General features: G+C 48.5%; 4 protein-coding genes across 7 annotated transcripts in view; 1 reads left to right on the top strand and 3 right to left on the bottom strand.

Annotated features, from left to right (window-relative positions):
* Window positions 1-777: 777 nt before the first annotated feature.
* ier3 (immediate early response 3) lies at window positions 778-1,962 on the bottom strand. Its single transcript, XM_084690580.1, has one exon. The coding sequence runs from the start codon at window positions 1,906-1,908 to the stop codon at window positions 1,288-1,290; it is 621 nt and encodes a 206-aa protein (XP_084546706.1). The 5' UTR covers window positions 1,909-1,962; the 3' UTR covers window positions 778-1,287.
* An 11,970-nt stretch (window positions 1,963-13,932) lies between these two features.
* On the bottom strand, window positions 13,933-16,460 carry LOC146233045 (E3 ubiquitin-protein ligase RNF152). The gene is made up of 2 exons (XM_084690618.1): window positions 16,166-16,460; window positions 13,933-15,409 (listed from the first exon to the last, which is right to left on the bottom strand). Exon 2 carries the CDS (start codon window positions 15,041-15,043, stop codon window positions 14,378-14,380), a length of 666 nt encoding a protein of 221 aa, XP_084546744.1. The 5' UTR covers window positions 15,044-15,409; window positions 16,166-16,460; the 3' UTR covers window positions 13,933-14,377.
* Window positions 16,461-17,278: 818 nt separating this feature from the next.
* On the bottom strand, window positions 17,279-23,720 carry wdr31 (WD repeat domain 31). 3 transcript variants are annotated; one of them, XM_084690001.1, is made up of 10 exons: window positions 23,411-23,720; window positions 22,729-22,877; window positions 22,358-22,490; window positions 21,423-21,497; window positions 21,010-21,154; window positions 20,372-20,472; window positions 19,469-19,536; window positions 19,127-19,304; window positions 18,423-18,585; window positions 17,279-18,249 (listed from the first exon to the last, which is right to left on the bottom strand). In XM_084690001.1, the coding sequence occupies exons 2-10, from the start codon at window positions 22,773-22,775 to the stop codon at window positions 18,086-18,088; spliced, it is 1,074 nt and encodes a 357-aa protein (XP_084546127.1). In that variant the 5' UTR covers window positions 22,776-22,877; window positions 23,411-23,720; the 3' UTR covers window positions 17,279-18,085. The 3 variants fall into 3 exon arrangements, with proteins under 3 accessions (XP_084546127.1, XP_084546130.1, XP_084546128.1); XM_084690004.1 differs by having other exon boundaries at window positions 19,163-19,304; XM_084690002.1 differs by having other exon boundaries at window positions 22,729-22,874.
* Window positions 23,721-24,238: 518 nt separating this feature from the next.
* gak (cyclin G associated kinase) overlaps window positions 24,239-27,831 on the top strand; it is a 17,437-nt gene continuing 13,844 nt past the window's right edge. For both annotated transcript variants that reach the window (XM_084690381.1, XM_084690380.1), the window contains exons 1-6: window positions 24,239-24,591; window positions 26,320-26,381; window positions 26,510-26,569; window positions 26,727-26,841; window positions 27,162-27,304; window positions 27,631-27,756. In XM_084690381.1, coding sequence (XP_084546507.1) covers window positions 24,450-24,591; window positions 26,320-26,381; window positions 26,510-26,569; window positions 26,727-26,841; window positions 27,162-27,304; window positions 27,631-27,756 — 648 coding nt within the window. In that variant the 5' untranslated portion in view covers window positions 24,239-24,449. The remainder of the gene's footprint in view (window positions 24,592-26,319; window positions 26,382-26,509; window positions 26,570-26,726; window positions 26,842-27,161; window positions 27,305-27,630; window positions 27,757-27,831) is intronic.

Genomic DNA, 27,831 nt, shown 5'->3' with positions numbered 1-27,831 from the left:
TGTCTTATCTGTGGACTGTGTTGCAGCTACCACGAGAGATTAATTTAACTGTCTTATCTGTGGACTGTGTTGCAGCTACCACTGGAGATTAATGTAACTGTCTTATCTGTGGACTGTGTTTTGCAGCTACCACTGGAGATTAATGTAACTGTCTTATCTGTGGACTGTGTTGCAGCAAATTTTGGAGGTGAGAAATGTCATAGAACATCAATAAAATGACCGTGAAATCTACAGCCAAGTATCTTCCCCTCTCCAGAAAAGCCAGGAACCAGCCCTTCAGTCATACGGGAGAAATCCTGGATATATGATGTGTTTCTCTTAATCAAACCAGTAGATAAGTCATTATCTCATTATTTGTTTGTGTATTCTATCTCATTATTCACTACCATTAATATCCTTGAAGTCACACTGTTCTCGCACAGATGGACAACAATTTCAATTGTTTCATCAATCAATCAGCTATTGATGATGATGATGATGATGATGATGATGATGATGATGATGATGATGATGATGATGATGATGAGGATGATGGACAGTGGAACATATACTGTCAGCTGTCCGGTCTCCACATCTCCTCTGTGTGCTTGTGGTCCCGACAGTGAACGATGAAGAGTACCTAACAGAATCTTATTCATAATGAGGAGTTATGAGTTATTATTTGAATAATGTTAAATGACCAGATTTCCTGTGTCAGGGAATTAATTTATGACTCAAATTGTATTTTCTTAGGTTCAATAACCTCCCATGGTTCAATTAGCAGGCAAACAACAGGAATTCTTTTACATATATTTATTTAATAAAATAACAGTTTTAGAACACAATAAATAAATAGCAAATAAAATAAATAACTAAATATGATATTCTTCATTTGACAAACTAAACATTTGTATCAATGTCAAGCAGTAAACCTATTTTTTAACAAGTAGTGTTTGTTCAAAGTTTTTCCAGTCTAATGTCAAGTCTTCAGCTCCTGCAGTCTTGAGCCTACTGGTGCAGATATAACTTCTTGTTCTACAGTACATTTGTAACAAAATGATAACAAGTCAATTCAAGTGTTTGTTTCATCTATTCAAGTTTTAGTCCATGGCAAGGATCATCTGCCAGTCAGTCCTTCAAGTGGCCCAGGAGGACAAGTCTTCTCGGTGAAAGACAGTCACCCATAGGGAGAGCTTCTTGGTCTCCGCGGCAGCGCCCGGAAGAGCTCGCTCACTCCTTCTCAACCAGAGACATAAGTCCAGGTCGGTCTTCAGTGCCCATGGTTGGGCCTTGTTGCTCTGGTTTCTTTCACTGCTCGCCGCCCAGTCTGTGGTACACCGCCGGGTAGAGGAGGGCAACGACGTAGCCATTCCTGGTGCTCTGGTCGTGGTTGAGGCTTATCACGGCCTCCTGCGACGGACAGGTAGTGTTCACCAGGACACTTTCAGACTGGCTTTCGCTCTCATGCTGACAGTTCAGGGGCAACTTGTGGAAATCGTCGGCATCGGCTTTCAGTTGCCGAATCTGCTCCTCCGCTGACTGGAAAGCCAGCACCTGGTACTGCGTAAAAGGCGCGTCTTCAAAGGCAACCTCGGCAGCTGGGCTTTCGGTTGCGACCGCTGTCTCCGCACACGGCTCCTCGGTGTAGATCTGCAGGAACACCACCAGACACAGAGCCAGCAGCCATCGCTTGGCTGGGCTCTTCTCCGCCGGGGGAAGGTACTTGCGGACCTTGGCAGGGTACATCACCCTCATGTTCCTCTTCCGCGGCCGGAGAGACGAGCTGGTATGCTGGGTCTGGTCCGGAATCCGCTCGAAAGTGAAAATTTCGGGCTCTCTGCTCCGGAGCATTGTTCTGTTAGGAAATTGCTCTTGGTTTAAATGATTTTTCGACATTGTCAATGTCAGGCTGTTTGATCGTGAATACATGTTTGTTTCTTAGTTTCTCTTGTGAGTTGTTCGTAAGATGACTTTCGGAGCGCAGGTTTATATCTAGTTTAAGGTTGTTTAAAGTTACGCCCATATAGTTAGCCACTCCCTAAATGTTACCCAAAGCCCTCGAATTGCTCAAATGGGAAAAGTACATTAAAAAAAGTAAAATCTTAAGTTAATTTGAGCCACGGGTGTTGACACGTTGTCACTTTCTTATCGCAGCTACGTTATATATTCACCCCGTGCGAGATGATGAATTAAGTTTTATTTATTTAAGTTTGAGAATGTTCATAATGTGATAGTAGACAATTTCACAAAACTAGAATGTGGAATAATCATCTTCATGATGAACCATAATGAAAACCATTATAATGAATGTAAATTGTCAGACCTTAAAGTTATTTTATTATGTACCGTGCAACATTAACATCATGTGTCAGTTTTGTTGTCAAAACACTCAAATGCTACTGTCGGCAGATGATTCTGTCGCGGGTGAAAATCGGCATTTGGGACGAATTTGACGTAGCAATTGCAGTAAAACTTGTGTCTACTTGTCATGGAAAATTACTTTTGAGCCCAACGAGCAATCCCATCGTTGTTTTATTTGGGAACAAACTTTAAAAGTATTCACTGAATTTATCATGTGCAATGATCAATCTAAGCCTATGATTATGATGATGATAAGGTAGTCTCTGCAGATTGGCTTGGCTGACTGTTTAACCCTCCTGTTGTGTTCAGGTCAAAAGTGACCGATTTACAAGTTTTCTCCCTGAAAAATTGTAGTTAATTTAATCTGATTGCCACAAGGATGACCCCAGGGCCAACCAGATATGCCATCCCCCGGGTTAGTGACGTAATCCTGCTTTCAAACTGTTCCTGACTGAGTCCATTGAATCTATAGCCATAAACATGACTTACATGGAGGGTAGATGTGTTTACAAAGACAACTGGAAGAAGATACACCGGACCAACATCCAAGCAAACATATTTAAAATAATCCATATATTATGCTTCTTTCACTCAAAAACGAGTTGCATACGCTTGTGTCAATGAGGCCTACAGGCCATAAATTGCAAACTGAACTTGTTATGTTCACAAGAACTTTAGTTGCAAAAAAAGATGTAACATGACATTAGTTAATAATATATGTATTATTATGGAGTTATAGTCAGATACAATGGGGCAGTCACTTTTGACTGGGAAAACAAAAGCAGTGAACAGGAAACAAACACAACAGGAGGGTTAAAGGCAGTAGTGTCCGAGGAAACAGTGAGGACAGGACTTTGTTTGGCTGCAGCTCAGGGGCCAGAAAAAGGTGTCACCTCCTGGGGGCCCAGGTAACCTTTTCTCCTGTCAGTTTAGCTACTTCCCCGTGTGTCAGTCAGGACTGACAGGGGGAAATGTGTGACGCAAATTGTGCATTTAGTTTCCTCAAGGATCACAATGACTCTTGCTGAGAGACTTGTTGCTCTTGTTGGTTAGTGGCAACTGATTTAAACTGTTGTATTTGCTGCAAAATATTCTATTTTAGTTAATCTTATTTTTATTTTTACTGCTGCTGCTTTTTCTACAGGTACACTTGCACTTAGAGATTCATGTTGTTTAAATTGCTGAGTCTGGTCACACAAACAACCAATCATGCTCAACTACATGCTCTTATGGTTCTTCCCTTTGGCACTTATTTTTGGGTTGTTCACAATGTGTGCTTCTTGCTTTGGCTACCTGCAATGCTTTGGGGCTATCTTGTTGTTATTATCAGTGACCTATGCACTTTGTAAAGCTCTCTCTTGGAAGTCGCTTTGGATAAAAGCGTCTGCTAGATGAATACATGTAAATGTCAATTTATGAAATTCACAAAAACATGTTGACACACTCTCAATGAGACACACAGTTAGGGAGATACAATGCAGAATGGAGATTCCTCTCTCTCCAGGATTAGGATCACTTCTGCTGTCGTCGGTGGTAGAGAAAACCCGGACTCCACGTCCAGACTGGCATGTAGTCGGCCCTGTCTGCTTGGCACACGGCCACATGGTACCACACTTAGAAGTTATCACCATGCAGAAACCGGCGGAGCATGTTGGAGGTCAACGATCCATGCGGAATGGTTATTTCACCTCGATTACCACATTCATTTCTCAGTTTCAGGAAGTCAGTGAGAGTTTCTCTGGTCTCTGGTGATACACTATCGGTCTCTGTTGGCCGGGTATGATCATCGTTAGCAAGAATGCCCCTCTGGGAGGTATTCCTGTCAGGCGGAAGGTTGGAGATGTTTATTCGGAACCATGCGTGGCACTCTCTAAACGTGTGTCACCTTGCTGAGATTAGACAGAGATGAACAAACCTGTTCTGCACAAACACAGGAGGGCTGGGAACGATGTGTGTCAGACGTTCAGAAGTCTGGTTGGCAGAAACTCGCAGCACACACCCGGACGTGAGAATGTCGACTGTACATTTATCACCGAGCGTTAGGGAGAGGCAGGTTAAGGCCTCTTCTGTACAGTGTTGCCTAAATATGGGAAAACGCCACCACTGCCAACTGCGTCCCCCTTCCTCCCTCTCTCTCTCTCCCCTTCCCGCTCTCCCCTCCCGGTTGGTGTTCGATGGTCTGGAACGGTGTGAAGGCCTGCCAGCCTCCATCTTGGGTTCCCATGTTTGGTTGGCTCCTCTCACAGCCTCCTTGTCAGTCTGAGTGAGTTGCAACTCCATCCTAACCCCAGTTTGCGGTTCACAGATGAACCACTGGTGGGAAGTTTCTTTGGGCTGTCAGTTGCAGTCCGTCTGAGAGGACGGTGTGTTTGTGTGGGTGTGTGTGTGTGTGTGTGTGGGGGTGTGTGTGTGTGTGTCCAGCCCCTGGTTTCATTGACCCTTGTAGCCAGTGTAAACAGGGAGGCTTTTACGGGCAGGACCAATCCCCTCTCTGCCAGGAAGCCTGAGGGGGGAGCAGAGGCACAGAACGGGTGTGTGTGTGTGCGTGTGTGTGTGTAGGGGGGTGCAGTGGGGGTTATGATGTGTGAATGTGGGTCATTGTTGTGAGATAATAACTGATGTGTTGATGAGGGGGTGTGGCCCTGTGCGTCTCTGAAGTGACCACAGTACGTGCAGCTCTACAGTCTCCAGTCCGCTGCTGCAGTACCGCCAACTACAGACAGGGGCACCACACTCACTCCCCCCCTTCCCCCTGGGCCCACCACTCTGTTCAGCGTCCAGGCCATGGCTGAGCTGGCCAAACACAACAAACCCACAGGGGAAAGTATAAATCTTTCAAGATTATGAGTAGCCTGTCTAGTCTTCCAGCCTACGTCATCATGGCAAATGACTCCAGAGGTGACTGGAACTTTCACCGAGCTGTTATCATAGGTTCCTCACACACATTCAGACACCATTGTAGAGCCCTCACAGCTCTACTTGGACGACATTCACAAGCAGGGTGGGTTCTGTGTCTACCCTAATCCCACATGGATCAGGGTCAGAGTTCTGTCACTTAATCTGGTTTGAGGGGTCACCGATTTCAAAACAAAAGGGCGGCATGAAAAACTACTGTTTGTGAGGTGTTTGTTGTGAAAGGCAGCTTTGACAGGGCTTTTGTGTGATTGACAACACAGAGGTGGCCATGTTTAGCCTGTGCTATTTCTAGGTATTATGGTTATTTATAGTTTGCTTGAACTTGACCTCTGGCTGGGATTTCGCTTGCGACCTTCTGAGAACAATAGAGAGATCAGTCGAGAGTATCGCTGAGTAGGGACACTCACAGGAATGACGCCCTGATGCAGTTCCTTTTGAAGGATTGTGTGCACATACCACACAGGTACCCTAGAGACATACCAGAGGTACATACCAGAGGCACATACCTGAGGTATACATCCTGAAGCTGAAAAACGTTGGCCTTTGGAACCCAACACCAGGGGTGACGCAGACCTCTTAGCTGCCTTAGTTGATTGATTGATCCTTATTTTGATCGGGCTGCGTTGAATGTCGAGAGGCGGTGACCATTTGTCGGGGGAGTCTGTCACTATGGAGATGTAAATACCGCTGATATATAAATACGTGAGTGTACGAGGAATGAGGTGGGCGAAGAGTGCAGTATAAAACACCTGCTCTGAGGCTGACAAATACAGACTCTCTGTCATAGACCCGCAAGGACATGGTGACGTACAACGTGACACAAGCAGAGAGTCTGATAAAGAATTGTGTCATGAAATGTGTGACAAAGATTCGCAGTGAAAAGAAGTAGCATTGTGAATGCCAGGACCTTTTGAGGCATGCTGTGGTTTACTTGGGTCAGTTGTGTGTGTGTGTGTGTGTGTGTGTGTGACACAATGTCAGTGTGAGAAGCAGGTGTTCACACTGATGCGACAGAGATAGTGGATGAAACACACCTTCAAAAATACCTTTCTCAACAGAGAGATACCTCTCTGCATTCCTGCTTCTCTGTAAACTTGTCCTCCCGTGTCTAACTGAGAAGGTTGGAGAGCGAGTTCTTTGTGTGTGTGTGTGTGTGGAAGTGTGTGTGCTTTTGTGTGGTCTTGTTAAACTATCCCTGTGGAGACTTCTGATCTAATAATAGTAGATTAAGTAGTGAACTGAAAAATAATTTACCTTGTGAAGAGATATTCTTGGTTTTGGTGGGTTTAGAGTTAGGGTTAGTATTAGTGTTAGGGTTGGAATCACATTAAGGGTTAAGGTTAGGATCAGGGATAACATGGTTTTGAATGGGAGTGACTTATCAATCCTCACTTGGATAGCAAAACAAACCTGAGTGCGTGTGTGGTTGTGTGAAGTCAATCGAGACATTAGCATAATGACATCAGAAAATAAATGACATCAGAAAGAAGAAGGCAAATGATGATGATTTAATCGAGATGAGCAGACACACAAAACAGAAACATTTCCCACCACAAAAGGTACACATTTCTACCATGGGTCTCCAGGAGTCAGACATGTGTTTTGTGTGCGTGTGGAATAACAGTCGTGTGTGATAAGAGAGGGCCCATCTCCACACTGACCAGCTGAGTGAAACACAACAGCTGCGACCAGAGAGGCTGCATCAGCACCTTCATCAGCGTCACGGTGTTTCTGAGTCCACACGTGCTCATACGCACACGCAAACGGAGTTTCTGAGGCAGCCTCAGTCAGACACACACACATATACACGGTGCTGGAAATCCAGACGAGTGCTCACACACTGAGCTACTTGGTAATGGTGAAATTGTGTTTTCTTTTTCTTCGTGGGCGGAAGAGAGGGATGCCTCTGACAGACGTGAGTCACTGGCGGATAGCTCTCTCTTTCTGTCTGCCTCCCCCTCCTTATCTTCCCTTTCTGCCCCTGAGCCGACAGCAGCTAAAATGCAGAGCTGCTTGGCTGATGACGGAGAGAGGGGGATCGGGTTACCTTAGACTGGCAACATCTGGCTCACGCACGGCTCTGAACCAATCAGATCCCGTCTCTGTCTGGCTCACGCACGACGCTGAACCAATCAGAACCCGTCTCTGTGTGTTTCAGCTTTCCTGTCAGCTTGGTGTTGCTGCGGTTACCGGCTGACAGGGTCTTTAGTTGTGTGCACAATGAAGGCTAAGCAGTCACGCCACAACACACTCCAGTTGGTCTGTTGTCTGCACCCGTAGCAGCCTCCAGGGCTTCTCCATGCTTGACCCACCCCAGGCCCCGGCCGTGCCCACACAACCCTCTCCCTGCTGGGGCTGGGGCCGGGGGGATAGAGGGGGTCCGGACTGTAGCTCCGGAGGCCCACAGGCAGTCTCCTCGGTGTAGATCTGCAGGAAGAGGAGGGCGGAGAGGAGGACGAGCCAGCGAACAGCAGAGTCTGGTTCCTCCCTGGGGAGGGGGCGTCTCACCAGGGGAGGGTAGAGGACTTTGAGGGAGCGACGGCTGCGTTGGCGGGGGGGTGGGGGGTGAGCGGGCCCGGGGAGGCAGAGGGCTGCGGGGGCAGTCAGGGGATGGCCCCTAACACAAGACGGACTCTCGGAGGTGGAAGAGCACATGACGTCTGCTGATCTCCTTTCTGGTCTCTCCTGGGACAACTTGGTTCTTCTCTTTGAGTTCTTCCAGTGTTTGTCCTGCAGCTCACAGGCGTCAAAGCTTCTTCCTGGATCGAGATGTTTCAACCTGGATCTCTCGGTTTCTTTTGCTTGGATAAAACTCTCTCCTATCTATCTGTCTATCTGTCGATCTCTCTATCTTGATCGTTTTGATAACCTGATTGTCTGTAAACTGTTGGACTCCTTCCTCCTTTAAATAGTTGAGTGGGTGTGGCCTGCTGTCCTGCGGCCAGGTAGCCACGCCCTTCTGCAGGTTCTCACAAACTATTTTTAGACATAGAAACACCCCTTCACCTCTCCCGTCTGCTCCCACACTGCCCCCCCACGCTCCGCCCTGACGATCCCAGGGAACACCTGCAGAAGGTCCGTCTTGTACTATCATTTGCACACAACAGTATAAAAGGTGTGGGCCGTCTTTTCTTGTAAACAAAGCTGGAATAAAGAAATCTGACCTCGATTGAACCATCATTGTTTCCTCCCCTCGGTCGTCACGCACAGTCCCTTGTTTCCCAGGTGATACTCAACTCTATGGAAGCTCCATGAAACTGACAAAAAAGTGAATAGGTGAAAGACACAGAAAGACACAGAGCCATACACCTGGGGTATTTTGATGACAGTTTCAGGGTGTGTGTGTGTATGTGTGTGTGTATGTGTGTGTGAGTGTGTGTACGTGTGTGTGTGTATGTGTAGGCCTTGGGGAGGTATAGGGAACCTGTGTTTTGCAATCTGGTTTGATCTTTGTGCTCTGATTGCTGAGGCGTTTGAACTATGTGGCTTTCTTCCTAGAATTTCATGACAGCTCCACACCTTCCAGGGCTGTGACCACAGCACCCAGTTACGGAATGTTTTCTTGGGAATGCATAGAATCTGTTTGGTCTGCTTCCTGATCTGCTTCTCACTGTCTGTCTCCCTTCACGGCACGCAACTCCAGGCAAGACACCGTCTCCGACATGTTCGCTCCTCGGATTCTGTCTCAACAAATCCTCTCTCCTCTTTTCATGTTACGCAATAAAATGCTCTTCTTTGAAAGGCTGTTGGGTTGTGTTCTTCTTTAAAATGCTGTTGATTTTCTCTCAGAGTGTCTACATGATCCAGATGAACTGTAGACAGAGGCCCACAGTGAGGAAGGGGTCCAGGGAGGTTTCAGGGAGTGAGGGGTTAGTGTTCAGACAGTCTTCCTGGACCAAACGCTGATAGCAGATGAAAAGGCCATGTGCTGCTCTCTGAGCAGAAGCGGTACTGCTTCTCACGTTCGGGACAAAGAGGTTTCACTGGGACTAATCAAACAGACAGGAGAGCACATTTCTGTGCATCTGTGAATAGATGAACCCAAGTTCACTCAGTCGCGCACCATTATTAAGTTTGCTTCTTTTGTGTGACAATCTGTTTACTTCTCCAGCCGGTCTATCTGTGTCCTGCATGCTGATAACCCTTGGGCCAAGTACAGTTTATGACAGAGACATTTCTGAGAAACAGACACTTAGAAAAGTGAGTGAAACTGCCGGCTGTCAATCACTGATCTTAAACACAGAAACCAGGGGGCCACCCTAGCAACCATAGGATAAACTAGCAAAAACAAACTTTTTAACAGACAAACAGCCTAGAACACTTCTCTGTCTGTGAGGTCATAAGGTCACATTGAATGGTTTATATCACCTAATGTTGTTTGTGTGTGTGTGTGTGTCTGTATGTGTGTGTATGTATGTGTCTCTGGAGACAGACTTGCGTGACTGAGGTCTGGATATTGACTCTTAATTTAGTGTCTGACTTTGGCAAATGCAGGAATAATTAGCTATCATTAAGATTCGGTCTGGCATGCAGTCAGGGTGGGAGTGAGTGTCTGCGTATTTTTAAAGGTGAGTGTGTGTGTGTGTGTGTGTGTATGTGTGTGTACAGTATTTGATCCTTCACATGCATGATTGAAAGCTACCTCAGGCAAGAGTGGTGTTAAGAGATTTTTCATCTCCAACCTCTCTCTGACCCTCAAACAAACCCTCCAGTGCTGTCAGATCCTGGGCGAACGCCCAGCCACCACCGTGACCCAGCCACCACCGTGATCCAGCCACCACCGTGACCCAGCCACCACCGTGATCCAGCCACCACCGTGACCCAGCCACCACCGTGACCCAGCCACCACCGTGACCCAGCCACCACCGTGACCCAGCCACCACCGTGACCCAGCCACCACCGTGACCCAGCCACCACCGTGACCCAGCCACCACCGTGACCCAGCCACCACCGTGACCCAGCCACCACCGTGACCCAGCCACCACCGTGACCCAGACACCACCGTGACCCAGCCACCACCGTGACCCAGCCACCACCGTGATCCAGCCACCACCGTGATCCAGCCACCACCGTGACCCAGCCACCACCGTGACCCAGCCACCACCGTGACCCAGCCACCACCGTGATCCAGCCACCACCGTGATCCAGCCACCACCGTGACCCAGCCACCACCGTGATCCAGCCACCACCGTGACCCAGCCACCACCGTGACCCAGCCACCACCGTGACCCAGCCACCACCGTGATCCAGCCACCACCGTGACCCAGCCACCACCGTGATCCAGCCACCACCGTGACCCAGCCACCACCGTGATCCAGCCACCACCGTGACCCAGACACCACCGTGACCCAGCCACCACCGTGATCCAGCCACCACCGTGACCCAGCCACCACCGTGACCCAGCCACCACCGTGATCCAGCCACCACCGTGACCCAGCCACCACCGTGATCCAGCCACCACCGTGATCCAGCCACCACCGTGACCCAGCCACCACCGTGACCCAGCCACCACCGTGATCCAGCCACCACCGTGATCCAGCCACCACCGTGATCCAGCCACCACCGTGATCCAGCCACCACCGTGATCCAGCCACCACCGTGATCCAGCCACCACCGTGATCCAGCCACCACCGTGATCCAGCCACCACCGTGATCCAGCCACCACCGTGATCCAGCCACCACCGTGATCCAGCCACCACCGTGACCCAGCCACCACCGTGATCCAGCCACCACCGTGATCCAGCCACCACCGTGATCCAGCCACCACCGTGATCCAGCCACCACCGTGACCCAGACACAAACTGACTCCTACCACCTTGTGAACCCCAAAACCCCGGCGCCCTTTCGTGCCACGTCGGCCTGTTTTCCTGCGGTTGTGGTGGTTGATTATAATAAGTTGAGTACAGTCACCTCTTTGACAATAAACAGTCCTCTGAAGGGCAGGCGCACGGGTGACCAGGAGAGAGGTGCGTGGGATAACCCAGGATGAGGAACGAGGTTGTTTACTGGACTAAGAGCATTATGCAAATAATATTTACAGAGGAGAGCAAGAGTGAGTGGAATAGCGTGTGGAGAGGAAGGAAGTTGGGGGGGGGGGGGTGATGACAAGATGAACAAGTATGTGGGAATATATGTAATCCATGCAAAGTAAGAAAGGCAAATCCAAAATCATTCCATCACTGTTTTTGGTGAGAATTTTGGATGAAGTATTTTCTGTGTGTGAGTAGTTATCTACACCAGTGTTGCACCACATTCATTACAAAAATAGAGTTGACATTTTTCCATTTCATGTTACCTAGTTACAGTATGTCTTTCCAATCCCCCCAGGTTAGTAGTCAAAACTCCCCCAGACCAGATTAAACCAGATCCTCTGTCAATGTATGCCAGATATCAACATTAACTCTCACCTTTAAAATATGTCATTTTGACTTTGTATGACTATGTATACAGTATGACTGTATGTGTGACAAGATGTTACTGATAGAGGTCTTGTATGACACAATGTGTGTGTGAGTGAGTGAGTGGGTGTGTGTCTATGTGTGCACCAGCCACACCTTAGCAACCAAACAAGAGCATCAAAAGGGGGTGACCAGTGGGGGAGGTGCTGTGTTTAAAATACAAACATTGTTAGGAAGGATGGGAATGGATGTGACACGGCAGGTACTCACATGTGGCCCCTACATCGACGTGGCATTACACTCCCGTAAACACACACACACACACACACCCACACCCTCATACCACCCTCATCTGTCCATTTAAGGACGCATGGAGATCTGGGCCCATATGTAGTCATGGGTATAGACATGCACAGACTGGGCACACATGGAACCTGTGTGGGGGTTAGTTATTACTTCAATCCCATTAGACGAAAAGGTCAAAAAGGAATGTAAACAGATGTCTTCAGTCCAGGATGTTGTCAGTCCATTACTTGTATTGTATTTGGGAAGCAATGCCATTTTGTGGAAAATTCCCATCGGGCCAGAACACAACCTGATGAAGAATCATCCAGTTGGATGGTTTGAGGATTAGATATTCCGGCAGAGAAGCCCGGCCATCTCTGAGGGGGACAGCCTGGTTCCTGCCTGGCAGGATGTCGGACGTCACCAGCGTCCTGTCTGCTCTCTGGCCCAACAGGGGGCCTTGTTAGTGGGGACAAAGAACCAGGATGGGGTCCTGATTTCCTCTTTGAGGTCTGCGGCAAGTTTCAGCATATTCTTAGGCAGCAGTCACAACACACACACACACACACACTGCATGGGCATAATGCAGAGGCCCTTGGTGTGGGGTTTCAGGTTGTTGGAGGAGGAGAAAGGCAGAAAGAGGCTTCAATGGGGAATTGACCTCAATCGCCAATTTCAGGCCGCAAGACAAAACAAGCACAAACACACACACACACACACACACAACCCTCACAAACCCGTCGCCGCGTTAAATGAGGTCCAGTTCTGTGTCTGAGATGTTGTTGTAGAGAAGACAAAGCCTCTTGTTCTCAGGAGCTGAAGAGAACGTTCACATCAGAGGTCTGAAAGCTGCCATCCTCTGCCAGGTTCCCAGCCGGCCCACGCACGTATTCCTCCTTGAGAACCAGACCTACCACACACACACACCACACACACACACACACACACACAGGGAAATTGTGTGTTTAGCTGAAAATGAGGCATCCCTCAGATTTGGTGTAATTGTTGGGAGAGCCACTCACCCAGCACCTCGACCTTTGACCTGCTGCCAGAAGCCCCGTCATTGGTCGAAACTGGGGATGACACACACTGCACTGACCAGTCCTTGCCGTCACCTCATTGGACAGCATGTCAGCGCCCCTCAGCAGAGGTGGGACCACGGGTTGTGTCATGTGAACACAGAGATAATTGCTCCATTGTTGTTGCAGATCACTCAGATTGGAAAAACACGAGATTGTACATTTACATTTAGCAGACGCTCTTATCCAAAGCGACTTACAGTAAGTACAGGGACATTCCCCCCGAGGCAAGTAGAGTGAAATGCCTTCCCAATGACACATCATTGTACACTGCCAGGAATCAAACCGGCAACCTTTTGATTAATAGCCCAGCTCCTTAACCGCTCAGCCATCTGACCTCCTAACTCACAACACCATGAAGCTTTGAGTATATCGAAACACACCTGTGTTAACTACCTGTCCCTGCTCCCAGCTCTGTTGACTAAGAGATAGTTTGTTGAAAGTTTTCTTCAAGGAGGAAAGAGGTGGAAGTAAGTGAACACAACCTTTGCAGTTATCAAAATATTTTGGCCTTGGCAGGAGTTTCCCCAGTAGAATCAAAGAGTATACAATACAGAGGTGCACTTCCTCAAACCAGTCCCATTGTGACATCAGCCTGCAATTTGAGCTGAATATACACAAGCGGTAGGAATTTTCCATGACACAGGCACTCCATGGCTGCTTGGTTCATAGTTATGAACCCTAACCTGCAATCTGGGATCGACTGCCACCTAGTGGACAATTTATTGACAGACACTCAAGGGTCATTCTCAGACAGCACAGCTACAAGTCTGGAACAGAATTAAAGATCCTTTATCCCCCAAACCACCAATTCTGATTACTTTGAAATTAAGACACAAATGACCATTCTAGAGCAACGTTATTTAAAGTTCAGGAAATGCAAACTTCTTTGTTAGTAAAACAGAACAAAGAGAGCAGATAAATACATAAAAATATTTATTAAGTTTTCATACAACATGACATAAAAACCAGACAATTCTTTTAAAATAAGGAAGACTGTACAATATAATAGTTCTTTTTTAAAAGTGGAAACAGGAAGTAGAAACATTCAAATCTAAACAAATAAACAACGGTTCAAAAACAAAAACAAAAATCCCTTGTTCCCTCTGTCACCGATGTACATCCTAGAATTATTGTGGAAAAACACATCTGTACATTTGCATATCCCGTCTTCACTCTGCTGACATTTGCATGGAGGTGCACTGGCCATAATGTCTTTGGTTTGTAACGTGAGAACAACAAAGCATCAGGGCTATCCCCAAACCAGGCAGGAGTCGTCGTCTTAGCCTCCGGGGCAGTCCCAACATGGCAGTAAACAAGCAGGCAAGCTGAACAACCAGAACCAGCTGGCATTCGGCCTCAGACTCGGCCACTGATGAGGAGGAAGATGGTGATGCCGGTCAGCAGCCCTATCGTGAGCACCACCCCCGACATGAGGATAATCCGGCAGGCTGGTCTTACACACAGCCGCTGGAAAAGGCTCCTGTTCTGCTCGCCCTCCCTGGAGGACGGCCCCCCGCTCGGGTCGCTGGGCAGCCCCACGTCCAGGGACTGGCTGACGGACCCCAGGCGTGCCAGGTGGGGGTGGTGCTCCGAGGCCCTCTTCACCTGGAGCTGGCCCTTCTGGCGGCTGAAGCGGACGCTGTAGACGCGCTGCATGGCGGCCGGGAGGTAGGACAGCACGGTGCGGTCGTTGGCAAGGCGAGGGAGTCCCAGGGAGGGCAGGGGCGTCAGGGCGCGACACAGAGGGCACTGGATGCGGTCGGGCTCGGACGACTTGACGTTCATCCGCGCCAGGCACTCCAGGCAGAAGGTGTGCCGGCACTGGAGCATCTTGGGAGCGCGGAACACGTTGTTGAACTGGCTGAAGCACACGGCACACTCCAGGTCGGGGCCTGCCTCCAGGTCTATGGCACAGTCAGGCCCGGGGGGCAGGGAACATAGTTCTGGGTCCAGGCAGGGATCCAGGTCTGGGGGTGGAGGGGCCGGGGCACTATGGGTGGGTGGCTCTAGGTAGGGGTTCATGGTTGTGGAGGGTGGAGGACGACGAGGCTCTTCAGTCTTTGGCAGACATGGAGGGAGGCAGGCCTCTCGAGGCCCAGCGGTCCATGGACAGGGGAGGGCTCAGGTGAAAGGGGTGACTGGAGGAGCACCAGGGAGCTGAGGAACAGGTGGAGGCAGAGGAAGTGGAGGGGCTAGATGAGATGCTGAGAATCACAGGTTGGTAGACTGTCAGACTGCTGCACACCCAGGGCTGGTCAGCATGCAAAAGGGCCAGGGCCCGGGATAGCACAGGCACCAGGACTGCTAGCACAGGCACCTGGGCTGCTAGCACAGGCACCAGGACTGCTAGCACAGGCACCAGGACTGCTAGCACAGGCAGCAGGGGTGCTGAAAGTGTGGGGGGGGGGGGGTGGAGAAAACAAGAGGCAGCTCACTTTGCTGACATCCATTTTGCCCATCAAAAAAGATGGGAGGGGTGAATGACAAGCCTTAAGTACGTCATGCTCTGAATATAACAGTACAAATTTGCATTAGGTAAATACATGCAAATGATCCTTCGATCCTGACATTTAATTGCAAACACACAAATGTACTTTAAGCTGGTAAAATGATACAACAAGATGGTATGAACTGCTGTTTGGGAGATGTTAATGGTCCAGTGACTCATCACGGAAGCCCTGTTAAGAGACTGAAGAATGCAAATGACAGCCAAGGCCCATAACCTTTTTAAGTCTGGTTGCTCTGCCAGTCAGTGGCACAACCACGTGCAAAACTGCATGTAATTAATATTGATAAACTCACCAGAAATACGGATTTTTAATAATATGCTAACCCTAAAAATCAGACGGTAGGCTAGATACGGATAGCCTATTTAACGCATTCCGGTTGTCGTTTTAGGCTGAACGGATTTTATAGATACAAGTTTTAACCTGAGAGAAAGTACGTAGGCCTATCGTCAGTAATATTTATGCTGTAAATCTTCCTATACTATGCCTGACATTCAATAGGAATTAGTTCTAATAATCTACCCGTCAAAATCAAACACGCCACACAGCTGCAGAATGTCTAGGTGTATCTCACATATCCATTTCCAAACCAAACCCAAAAGCACAGGGTCAAAACATAACGAGCAGCATGAGTTACCTTTCTAGTCAGGATGGCGACCGGAAGGCTATTTTTCTCCCAAAGTTTTCTCTGTTCTCATGGTCCAAGATGCGTCAAGTTTGGTTCTGCCGCGGATCGCCAGCTGCCAGCCAGGTACAAGGTCATGGCGACCACTGTTCAACCAGCTTCTGTTTTTTTTTGTCCGTCTGACATCCAGACTATCTGTCCTGGCTTCCCCAGGCTCCACACATTTGAATACAAGGTGGACACACGAGGAAATATATACGTGTGGTAGGCAAGTTATAGTCAAATGACCCGGCCGGCAGATAACCGATTGTCTGTATAAACTTCCTCGGTGCAGCGAGTAAGCAGCTTTCCAAAGCGTAACACCTGAACATAGTTCACGGTGATTAGCTGTCAACGCAGCACCATAAATGACAAACTGAGTATTCGTCACTGTTTATTTTGATCTAACAGTTTTTTTTGTATCATTGGCTTTACAAACAAGTGTACGCGGTCATCCTGCAATTTAAAATCCTTAATACCCTAATCCATCTGGCACAGAACCATGACTTCTCACAGACCAAGCCCCATGTCCCTCTACTGTAAAATTGAGAGGAACGTTCATGCAATATTTGTCCCAGGTAGAAGGATTTCATACGTGTTCATGTTAATCAAAATCAATAGATCAATTATTTATATTTATTTGTACATGTATTCTGTCTTGTTATTCATCCTTGATGTAAGTATCTTGTGTTGATGACAGTCATGTGCCTGATTTAGTCATTATAATTGTTTTGATATTAAAATGTTTTATTTGCAAGTACGACAAACAACTGCTCATGTGGTACAGCTGACAGAAGACAAATAAGACAAGATGGTCAGATAGTGAAATAACATTTCAGTCAAAGCATATGTTATCCTGGTCAGAGGGAGTGTGAAAAATGAAAACAAAAAAGTATTCTTGTTGAGATGCAAGATTTCTCTCTCTCCAGTTGGCTGGTTGTCTGATACTCGTGTTTCGAGAACCTGGACTTGAAGTGTTACCATTGTTGTGGAGACGTACAACAGTTTCCTTCACGAGTTAACTCTGTCCTTAGTGAGATCTGCTGTGTTCACGATGGGCGACGGAGTTATGACGCAGACACCGTATGCAGATTTAAATCTTTATTTTACCAAATATAAACTCACATTTTTCTATCAAAATAAAGACCCAATGCTATGTTCCTCCAAATCAAGAGCCTGGTTATGAAGTCTCCTAGTTGATTTTTTGTTAATTAACAATTTAAAAATATAAAATGCAGTTGACATGTTTTGAACATCAATGTCTAAGGATCCAATGATCCACAAATTGCTATAAACTACCAGCCTCATGATTTCTTTGGTTTGGTTCAGTCCAGTAGGTGGCAGCGCTGATCCTCAGACAGTCTGTTGCTTCAACAGGATCAGTGGACAAGTAGGAAGTCCTTATTCTCGAACCCACTGGTCCGAAACTACTGTCCAATGATTTTTTACTCGTAATGTCAGAAATTAGCGAGACGTTTACCTTCTTCTACAGTCACATACGTCTACTGACGGCTAAGTGCTACCTTAAGCAAACACCATTTAAGCCAGGTAGCTTGCAGCCTAGCCTAGCACAGCCCCACTACTCCTCCCTGTCACCCAGACACTGGGACCCCCCTCCACTGTTCTGAGAAGACCAGGAAGTTCCAGAATGACTCAGTGTTCCGGAACATCCCTTCGGTTCTCTCTCCACCCTGTGCTGTCTGCTACGTTGCAGCCTTCAAACCCCACCAAGGGAAGGTGGGGCCTCTGAGTGAGGACCTCTTTCTAAAGGCCTCCTCCCCTCTCCACAGGGGGGTAGAGGGGGTAGGGGGGGGGCTGTGGTCCATCCACAGGCAGCGAGGTCTCAGTGCACCCCCTGGTAACCACGGCGACGTCGTCGTTCGGCGCGTGGGGTCAGAAGCGCGCCACCTCGGTCAGGCTGATGTCGCCGCCGCCCTGCCCCAGCTGCAGCAGGTGCAAGCCTGTGTTGAAGCTGGCACAGATCAGGTTGGCAGGGTCACACGTCGCCAGGGAGACCAGAGGGCCCGCCCCGTCCAGGATCAGGGTCCCTAGACAGGCTGGGGACACACAGGGAGACACGGTGGTCAGGGGAAGAGGAGGGGAAAGGACACGCATGGGAAGGTGTGTGTGCTTGCATGCGTGTGTGTGTGCATGTGTGTATATGTGCCTGTGTGTGCCTGTGTGTGTGTGTGTGCCTGTGTGTGTGTGTGTGCCTGTGTGTGTGTGTCACCTGCAGTGTTCTGGTCCCAGATCTTGACGGAGCTGTCGTGGGAGGAGGAGGCCACCATGGGGGGTCCGGAGGGGCTCTGGGGCAGGAACACACAGCAGGCTGTGGTCTGGAGGTGACCCCTGTACTCCACCACCTTACAGCCAGGCTGACGGAGGTCCCACAGCTACACACACACACACACACACACACACACACAGCCTCATGAGTTAACACCCTTCTCACCCGCCCCACTGAGTCCCTAGATGTTCAGGGCATGGCTGACTAGCTTAGTGGTACTTCCTGGGTGTGAGACAGGTTGCGTAACATAAGCCGAGGTCCAGGGGCCTTTCTGTTGCCACTCGCACCCTTGACATGTAGACACGCACGTGTCACACAAACACACCCTATGAGGACTGTGTACATGCTCGGGCCTCGTGGTTCCCTACGACACACAGGTGCTCCAATAGCCAAGTGTGAGGCTGGTAAGAAGGATTGTTGTGGTGACAGCTGTGACCTCACAGCCCTGGCCTCATCGTGACCTCACAGCCCTGGCCTCACCTTGACCTCACAGCTGTGGCCTCACCATGACCTCACAGCCCTAGCCTCAACATGACTTTGCAGCCCTGGCCTCGCAGCCCTGGCCTCACAGCTGTGGCCTCACAGCCCTGGCCTCACAGCCCTGGCCTCACCGTGGCCTCGCAGCCCTGGCCTCACCCTGGGCTCACCGTGGCCTCACAGCCCTGGCCTCGCCCTGGCCTCACCGTGGCCTCACAGCCCTGGCCTCCGAAGCCGTTGCTGCTGGACAGCAGGTAGTGGCCGTTGGAGCTGATGTCACAGTGGGTCTGGATGTACTGCTTTGCCGGGAACGTGTTGGTCACTTGCCACGACCTACTGTCCCACACCCTGCACACACACACACGGCCGCATGGACGAACACACACACACACACACACACACACACACGGCCGCACACACACACAGTTACTGGGAGGATACTCTTTGGAGTGTGACCACACTCAGATGATAAAGTCCACCATCAGACAGTTGTTGTGGGTTACCATGCCTACCTGATTGTCTTGTCCTCAGATGTCTGGACTATGGAGGAGCTTCCAGGAACCCAGCACACATGAGTCACCTGGAGCAGGCGAGAGACAAGTGGACAGAGAGAGAGAGTTAATGAATGTGTATGTGTGAAGGCAGAGGGGGGTTGGGGGGGCATGATGGAAAGAGGGAGAGAGACATAGATGGAAACAGAGAGAGGCCGGAAGAAATAGAGACAGAGAGAGATAGAGACAGAGATAGCGAGACAGAGAGAGACAGACAGAGAGAGAGAGATAGATAGAGACATAGAGAGAGACAGAGAGAGATAGAGACAGAGATAGCGAGACAGAGACAGACAGAGAGAGAGAGATAGAGACATAGAGAGAGACAGAGAGAGAGATAGATAGACACAAGAGAGACAGAGAGATAGATAGATAGAGAGACAGAGAGTGAGAGATAGACATAGAGACAGAGAGATAGATAGAGAGACAGAGAGTGACACAGAGTGAGACAGAGAGAGAGATGGATAGACATAGAGACAGAGAGATAGATAGATAGAGACAGAGAGTGAGAGAGAGAGATATACATAGAGACAGAGAGATAGATAGACAGAGAGTGACACAGAGTGAGACAGAGAGAGAGATGGATAGACATAGAGACAGAGAGATAGATAGATAGAGACAGAGAGTGAGAGAGAGAGATATACATAGAGACAGAGAGATAGATAGACAGAGAGTGACACAGAGTGAGACAGAGAGAGAGAGACATAGAGACAGAGAGTGAGAGAGAGAGATAGACATAGAGACAGAGAGAGAGAGACATAGAGACAGAGAGTGAGAGAGAGATAGACATAGAGACAGAGAGAGAGAGACATAGAGACAGAGAGTGAGAGAGAGAGAGATAGACATAGAGACAGAGAGAGGGCCTACCAGGTTTCTAGAGATGGTGTTCCTCTGTTCACACTCCCCAGACTCGATATCCCAGAGGCACATGGTGTTGTCACGGGAACCGGTGCATAACTTGGTCCCATCTACAGGAAACACACAGGCGATAGTCAATCCTGTACAAGGTATGATGTCATGGTGAAAACCGTCCACAGCGTTTAAAAGAAACCACCAGTTACTCGGGGTGTAACAATGCACTCAGCATTGCAACAAGGCACATTCAATACATATCACCATACTGGGTGTTTCCTAAACATTAAACCTTTTCAATAATTGTCTTTGTTGTACATAAAATTTAGTGAACTAAGTTAAAGCAATTTCTGTGAATGCACGCATGACGCAGGTGCAGAGTAGGTTGCGTGCTGGTAGCTCAACCAATAGGATCAAACGCACGTCGTATTATAAAAATATTGCTATAACTCTACGATACATAGTGTAAACATTTTGTATTGCGACATATTGTTCCACGACATATTGTTACACCCCAACCAGTTGCATTACCTTTAATTCCTTTAGCTGACGCTATTATCCAAAGTGACATAAGCCTACATGTGGTGCATTAAGTACAGCTGGAGATCAAAGATCAGAAGGACATAGTGGATGGTCAGAGTCAGGCTTCTTACCAGGGCTGACTGCCACACCATTGACCACCAGCTCATGACCACAGAACTCCTGTATGGGCTCATCCCCTTGGTTGATGTCCCACATCAGCACAGACTTGTCCCGCGACGCGCTGAAGATCCACGTGCTGCCGGGGAAGCACACCACCTGGGAGGAGGAGGAGGAGGAGGAGGAGGAGGAGGAGGAGGGGGAGGAGGGGGAGGAGGAGGAGGAGGAGGGGGGGGAAGAGGGGGAGGAGGGGGAGGAGGAGAGGGATAGGAGGAGATGAAAACGATTCCATGACATGTTTACATTTTATTCACGCTTTTTTCGCAGACATTACACAAGTTACACACACCTCCAGGCCGCACACACATCCTCACACAGACTCATGTACGTGAGGCGTTCTCTGCAGAGCCTCTTTAAGATGTCCTACCTTGGTGACCTCTCTGTTGTGGCCCTGATAGGACTGACACAGCCTGCCTCCTCTCCAGTCATAGACCACCACAGCCTGCAGGGACACACCCAGGCATGAGACACACACACACACCTGGTCACTCCCTTCCTCCAGACACACACACACACACACACACCTGGTCACTCCTTTCCTCCAGACACACACACACACACCTGGTCACTGCCTTCCTCCAGACACACACACACACACCTGGTCACTCCCTTCCTCCAGACACACACACACACACCTGGTCACTCCCTTCCTCCAGACACACACACACACACCTGGTCACTCCCTTCCTCCAGACACACACACACACACCTGGTCACTCCCTTCCTCCAGACACACACACATACACACCTGGTCACTCCCCTCCTCCAGACACACACACACACCTGGTCACTCCCTTCCTCCAGACACACACACACACACACCTGGTCACTCCCTTCCTCCAGACACACACACATACACACCTGGTCACTCCCCTCCTCCAGACACACACACACACCTGGTCACTCCCTTCCTCCAGACACACACACATACACACCTGGTCACTCCCCTCCTCCAGACACACACACACACACACCTGGTCACTCCCCTCCTCCAGACACACACACACACACACACACCTGGTCACTCCCTTCCTCCAGACACACACACACACACCTGGTCACTCCCCTCCTCCAGACACACACACACACACACTCACCTGGTCACTCCCCTCCTCCAGACACACACACACACACCTGGTCACTCCCCTCCTCCAGACACACACACACACACACACACTCACCTGGTCACTCCCTCCAGACACACACACACACACACTCACCTGGTCACTCCCCTCCTCCAGACACACACACACTCACCTGGTCACTCCCCTCCTCCAGACACACACACACACACACACTCACCTGGTCACTCCCTCCAGACACACACAGGTCCGGTGTCAGGCAGGTAACACAGTTGATGGAGCCAGAGTGGGCAGGGTCATGCTGGACCACCTGACTGCTGGAAGCTATCTCTGCTGCGTCACCCCTGGACGTCCTGCTCAGTACACACACACACACACACACACACACACACACACACACACACACAGTTAAGCAACACACCTCTCTTCTCTCAGGCAAACAACAGTCAGAAAAAACGTGACTGTTAAACATTCCGGTCACTTTGTGAGCATTGTCCAAGATACAGCACACAAGACTTACAGATATAACTGACATACTCATCTGTGATGCAGGCCCATGTCAACTGAAACTACAGAAGCATCTCGTCTTACCTGTACATGTCAGACCGTCGTCTGAACTTGCTTTGAAGTTTACCCATGTTCAGATGTGTCCAGTCTGCCTGCTGTGAAGGCTGGTATGTCCTTCAGCCAGCCGTCCTACAGAGGAGAACAGAGACCCTGTTCCTCTCTGTCCGGCCCTGCTAAGAATACAACGACAACGAGTTACAATAGAGCACCCGAATCTAACGAGTCTCTGCACACTGTGATCTCATTAAAACTGGAGCGCCGTGGGTTTACCAACAACCCTGTTAGAACATTCAAGCCTTGTGTAAGGGTTTAAAAACACCAGGAGCCAAATGATTATGTAAACCATAAGGGACGAGAGAGAGAGAGAGAGAGAAAGAGAGAGAGAGAGAGAGAGAGAGAGAGAGCGAGAGAGAGAGAGAGAGAGAGAGAGAAAGAGAGAGAACTGGAGGCACTGCTGTAGGTTGCACCAAGTAGGAAAGGAGCTTGATCCTATTATCCTTCATTAGTGCCACATCGCATTACTGAGACGATGACATAGAAACAGGCTACAATAGCACGGCACCTCCACTAAGCACTAGCTCCACTAGCTAACATGACAGCACTCACACACTTTTCTGAAACTATATAAATATGTTGTTAGCGTAACCCAGATAGCTACCGCTAAAGATACTGAGACTCTGAGATTAATAGACATGAGCAAAATTACCTTGTCCCTGGCGCCTCGGTATAGAAATTTACTGTACGCCAACGGTTTCCTAGCGTTAGCTAGCGGGCAACATGCTAGCTAACTAATCTTGTTTTATCTCTTTCATGCTACGAAGGATGAATTACCAAGCCAGAGAACGACGTCGCAACACTGCAAAATCCTGAATGACCGAATTATGTCAGTTGCCATAACCTGTTTTTAGCAAGTTAGATTACTTTCTGAATTCATAAAGTTGGTGTCCTTTAAGAAGTAGTAAACAATATTCTTGCTGCAAATCCATGGCTCTCCTCATTCACTTTCCTTAGCGACGCTTTCTCTGTAACTAGGTGAAATTAGGTCACATGACACACAGAGAGGGAGGAGCAACCACTCTGTCAAACACGCACATACACAAACACACACACACGCACACACACGACACGACACACTATTCAAAAGTCTGGTTGCATTCAAAACAACAGAAACGTACCATAAACCACCCGTATAACTGGCGGTCATATGTTCTGCTCAGTTTAGCCTTCAATTTTTTTATACTCCTTGGTTTTCAACCGGTGTAGATGTCTCTAGGTGACACAGGTATAAGTAATGTTTACAGGTGACACTGATGTCCATGTAATTTATGAAACACACACGTATATATATGGCCTTTTGTTAGGGTCATTCGTAATCTCAACATTCCGTATATATTACCAAACAAATTATAGCAAATTATTGATTTTCCTCTCATTGAATTCATATAGAACATTTAAAATAACGAGAAACAGGTTTTTTGTATATTTTCTGCAACCATTCACCTGTCTTCTGAAATGTTCGTGACGTCAGAATCTCACGGAAGTAACTCCGGCGGCAGCGACGGTCTCTGTGTAGACTGGTAGGAACGGAATGTTTGCCTAGCGAAAGGAATCGAACAATTAGTACCCACAGACTTAGTTATCCTCGAGGAAATTATAGTCAGATTTTAAACACTATTGTGATCAACATATTTACTCAGTAAGATCTCGATAAAGCTCTGTGAGCTTTAAGGGAGACGCAGGACAAAATGTCCCTCTTCCAGTCAGCTCTTGATTTCCTAGCTGGGCCCGGTTCCTCCGGAGGTGCGTGTCGGGACCATAATGACTTCGTTGGACAAATTGTGGAGCTCGGTGACATGAAACTCAGAATCAGAAGAGTCATTGCCGAAGGTGAGGTTTTGATTAGGCGTGAGAATTCGTGTTTGTTGTCACTGAATGACAGCTGTCATGTCTATTGGTTAGCACAACATGCTAGCTGGCTAACAATGTTAGCTAGATTTGGGTTGCTACGTACTCACGTACAAGCACAACCTGATACACCCAGCACAGGCACTCCCGTTGTGGGAATCATGTAATGTGGTCTAGTATAGGTTAAAACAACGTTAATAGCCTATTTATTTGCTTGCATGTTTTGGTTAACAAGAAGAAGGAATTCAACATCCGTTTGAGTTATCGTTGTGGTCTGTAGAGAAACTGAATTGTAGAGAGATGAGAACAGCATTTAAGCATTGCCGGTGTGCCTGGGATATCAATTCATCCCTGTCACCTGGGTTGGGGCATGCATCTAGAATGCTGATGTGTAGACCACAATGTTTATGCACTCGTGAACACAGTTGCTGTTCAGTGGCTGAGGTGGATCAATGTCAGCCAGCTGCTCATGCTACCGTCAGCAGTCAGTTACCTTAACCCTTGAATCCTTCCTAGCAAATGCGGAAAGAATCATAATTGAATGTTAGCCTACCTTTCTTGACATAAATGTCTGGTAGTTGATTTACAAGTTACCATGACTACCTTGCCCTAGATTTGGTTGACTGCTGCCGACATTGATCTCACCGGACTCTTTTCTGCACACACTGTGTGTGTGACATGTGATACCTGATGCGGCAGTGAAGTCTGTGTTTGCCACTTTCTCTGTGCTGGCAAAAAAGGATTTGCACTTTTTTGAGGAAAGGGAGAAGGGACTGTTTCAACACTCCTTTGCGGTCTGGAAACGGCACAGCACAATCCAAGGGTGGAAGTGTGTTTGAGTTTAGATAAGAGCTTGCCTCCATTGTATATCAACTGGAGTTGTGGGGGCTGTCCGACCTACACGGTTTAAGAAACTGTTAAGCCCCGTTTTGTTAGATTTTTTGACTATTTTCAGATCCCTGTTTCTTCCGTTATTCGGTATATCCACATTATTTTTCCATGAAATCGGAGCGATTGAATGATTGATGATGTAAATCCGGGAATGACTAACACATTGCTTAGCTTGTTAGGCTAAATGTATTCCATTCTAAATCGTAAATCTGTTAATAAAACAATTGTAAAAATCTATTTCTCACGTACAATTTGGACCATCAATATTAATCAAAAAAAAAAAAACTACCCCCCCATTGTTTTCCGTGTTTAGGTCAGATCTCCGTTTTTATGTCTGGATTAGGTCCTCTTTTCCCGCATCGTAGAAATGAAAGCGGCTCTGTGCAGAGCAGGAAAGGGACAGGCTGGTGCAGCAGGATTAAACAATATCTTTGTTTGGCAGAGAAATCAGGACATTGTCACCAATTAGGGGTTCAAGGAGAGTAAGCTTGTGTGCAGACAGGAACACAGAGGAAAAATACAAACGCTGTCAATATGGTCGATGTAGAATGGTGGTATGCCATCGATGGAAGACCCAGCCTTTAATTTAGCATATCTTCAGACCTCACCCTTATTAGTTCTTGAGAACAAAGTATTCGGCATACATATTCAGTGTGACTAATTGTCATTGTTTGGGATTTTATCAAGGTTAGCAGTGCAATTTGTATCTGATTTCAAAAAGACGCAGTGGAAGTATGACAACATTTCTTCCTCTGGAGACAGGAAGCTGATATCAGTGTTGTTTCTTTCACTACCTCATATCCTCTCCCATATCTGCAGGTGGATTTGCATTTGTATATGAGGCCCAAGACATAAGCACCAGTAAAGACTATGCCCTCAAGGTAAGCCTGACCCCTGACCCTTCCTAACCCCAAGCCCCGTTACACCATGCCCTGCCCAAAGTCACCTGAACTGCTTGAACTGCCCATAAGTCTGTTCAACAAAAGCTCACAGATCAGTGTGTTTGCAGAGACTACTGTCTAACGAAGAGGAGAAGAACAAGGACATCATCCAGGAGGTCTGCTTCATGGTATCCTTGATTCGACTGCAGAGGTCGCCACGTCATGGCTCACTGTTTCTCACTGGTTGTATCTTGGGACACCGCTGGGTGTGTTGATTTCTGGGTAATTGAGTCCTTGTAGCCAATGGTGGAGCAGTACAGGTTCCTTGACCTCCGAGCTCTTCAGAAAAAGCTGTCCGGTCATCCTAACGTGGTCCAGTTCTGCTCAGCAGCGTCCATCAGTAAGGAAGAATCTGACACGGGCCAGGCAGAGTTCCTCATCCTCACAGAGCTCTGTAAAGGTACCTCCTCTATCCTCCCCTCTCCTCCTCTGTCTTCTCCTCTCCTTTCCTGTCCTCCCCTCTCCTCCCATCTCCTCCCCTGTCCTCCCCTGTCCTCTCCTGTCCTCTCCTGTCCTTTCCTCCCTTCCGCTCTCCTCCCCTGTCCTCTCCTGTCCTCTCCTGTCCTTTCCTCCCTTCCGCTCTCCTCCCCTGTCCTCTCCTGTCCTCTCCTGTCCTTTCCTCCCTTCCGCTCTCGTCCCCTGTCCTCTCCTCCCCTCCCCTGTCCTCACCCCTCCTGCTGATAGGTGGATAGTCAGTCTCTTCCTCCTCCTGTCTCTCAGGTCAGCTGGTCGACTTCATCAAAAGGGTGGAGCAGAAGGGACCCATGTCATGTGACACGGTGCTGAAGATCTTCTACCAATCCTGTCGTGCCGTGCAGCACATGCATAAACAGAAACCTCCTATCATCCACAGAGACCTCAAGGTCAGTACCAACTTCTGACTCACCTCCCTTTCTCCTTCTCCAGGGGCTGGAAACAGCCTGTTGCCAGGCGACAGTCTGGCATGGGTGGTCTTTGTTTAATTCCAGGGTGATGGTCTAAAAAGCTGATGAGCCTTATTAAGACACACACCCACTGTTTCGCCTTGTCTCTCTCACACAGACACACACACACACACAAACACTGTTTCTTGAGTTTATTGCCGAGTCATGCATAGTTTGACATATTGGGACTTGAGAAGTCAGCCCTACAAATCTGTGACAGGCTCCAGATACAGTTGAGTGACCTCATTGTGTGTGTGTGTGTTCAGATTGAGAACCTGCTGATCAGCCACCAGGGGACCATCAAGCTGTGTGACTTTGGCAGCGCTACCACGCTGGCCCACTACCCAGACTACAGCTGGTCGGCCCAGAAGAGGTCCATGGTAGAGGACGAGGTGTGTTCTCCTCTGCTCCATCCTCCACCCACCTTCTCCACCATCTCCTCCTTCCATCTCCACCCTTGCCCTCCA

The sequence above is a fragment of the Hypomesus nipponensis genome, chromosome 24 (assembly GCF_054491055.1).
Source record: "Hypomesus nipponensis isolate SF chromosome 24, ASM5449105v1, whole genome shotgun sequence".
NCBI classification, from domain to species: Eukaryota; Metazoa; Chordata; class Actinopteri; order Osmeriformes; family Osmeridae; genus Hypomesus; species Hypomesus nipponensis.
The sequence above is the reverse complement of the archived record's forward strand: the minus strand, read 5'-3'. Positions and strand labels throughout refer to the sequence as shown.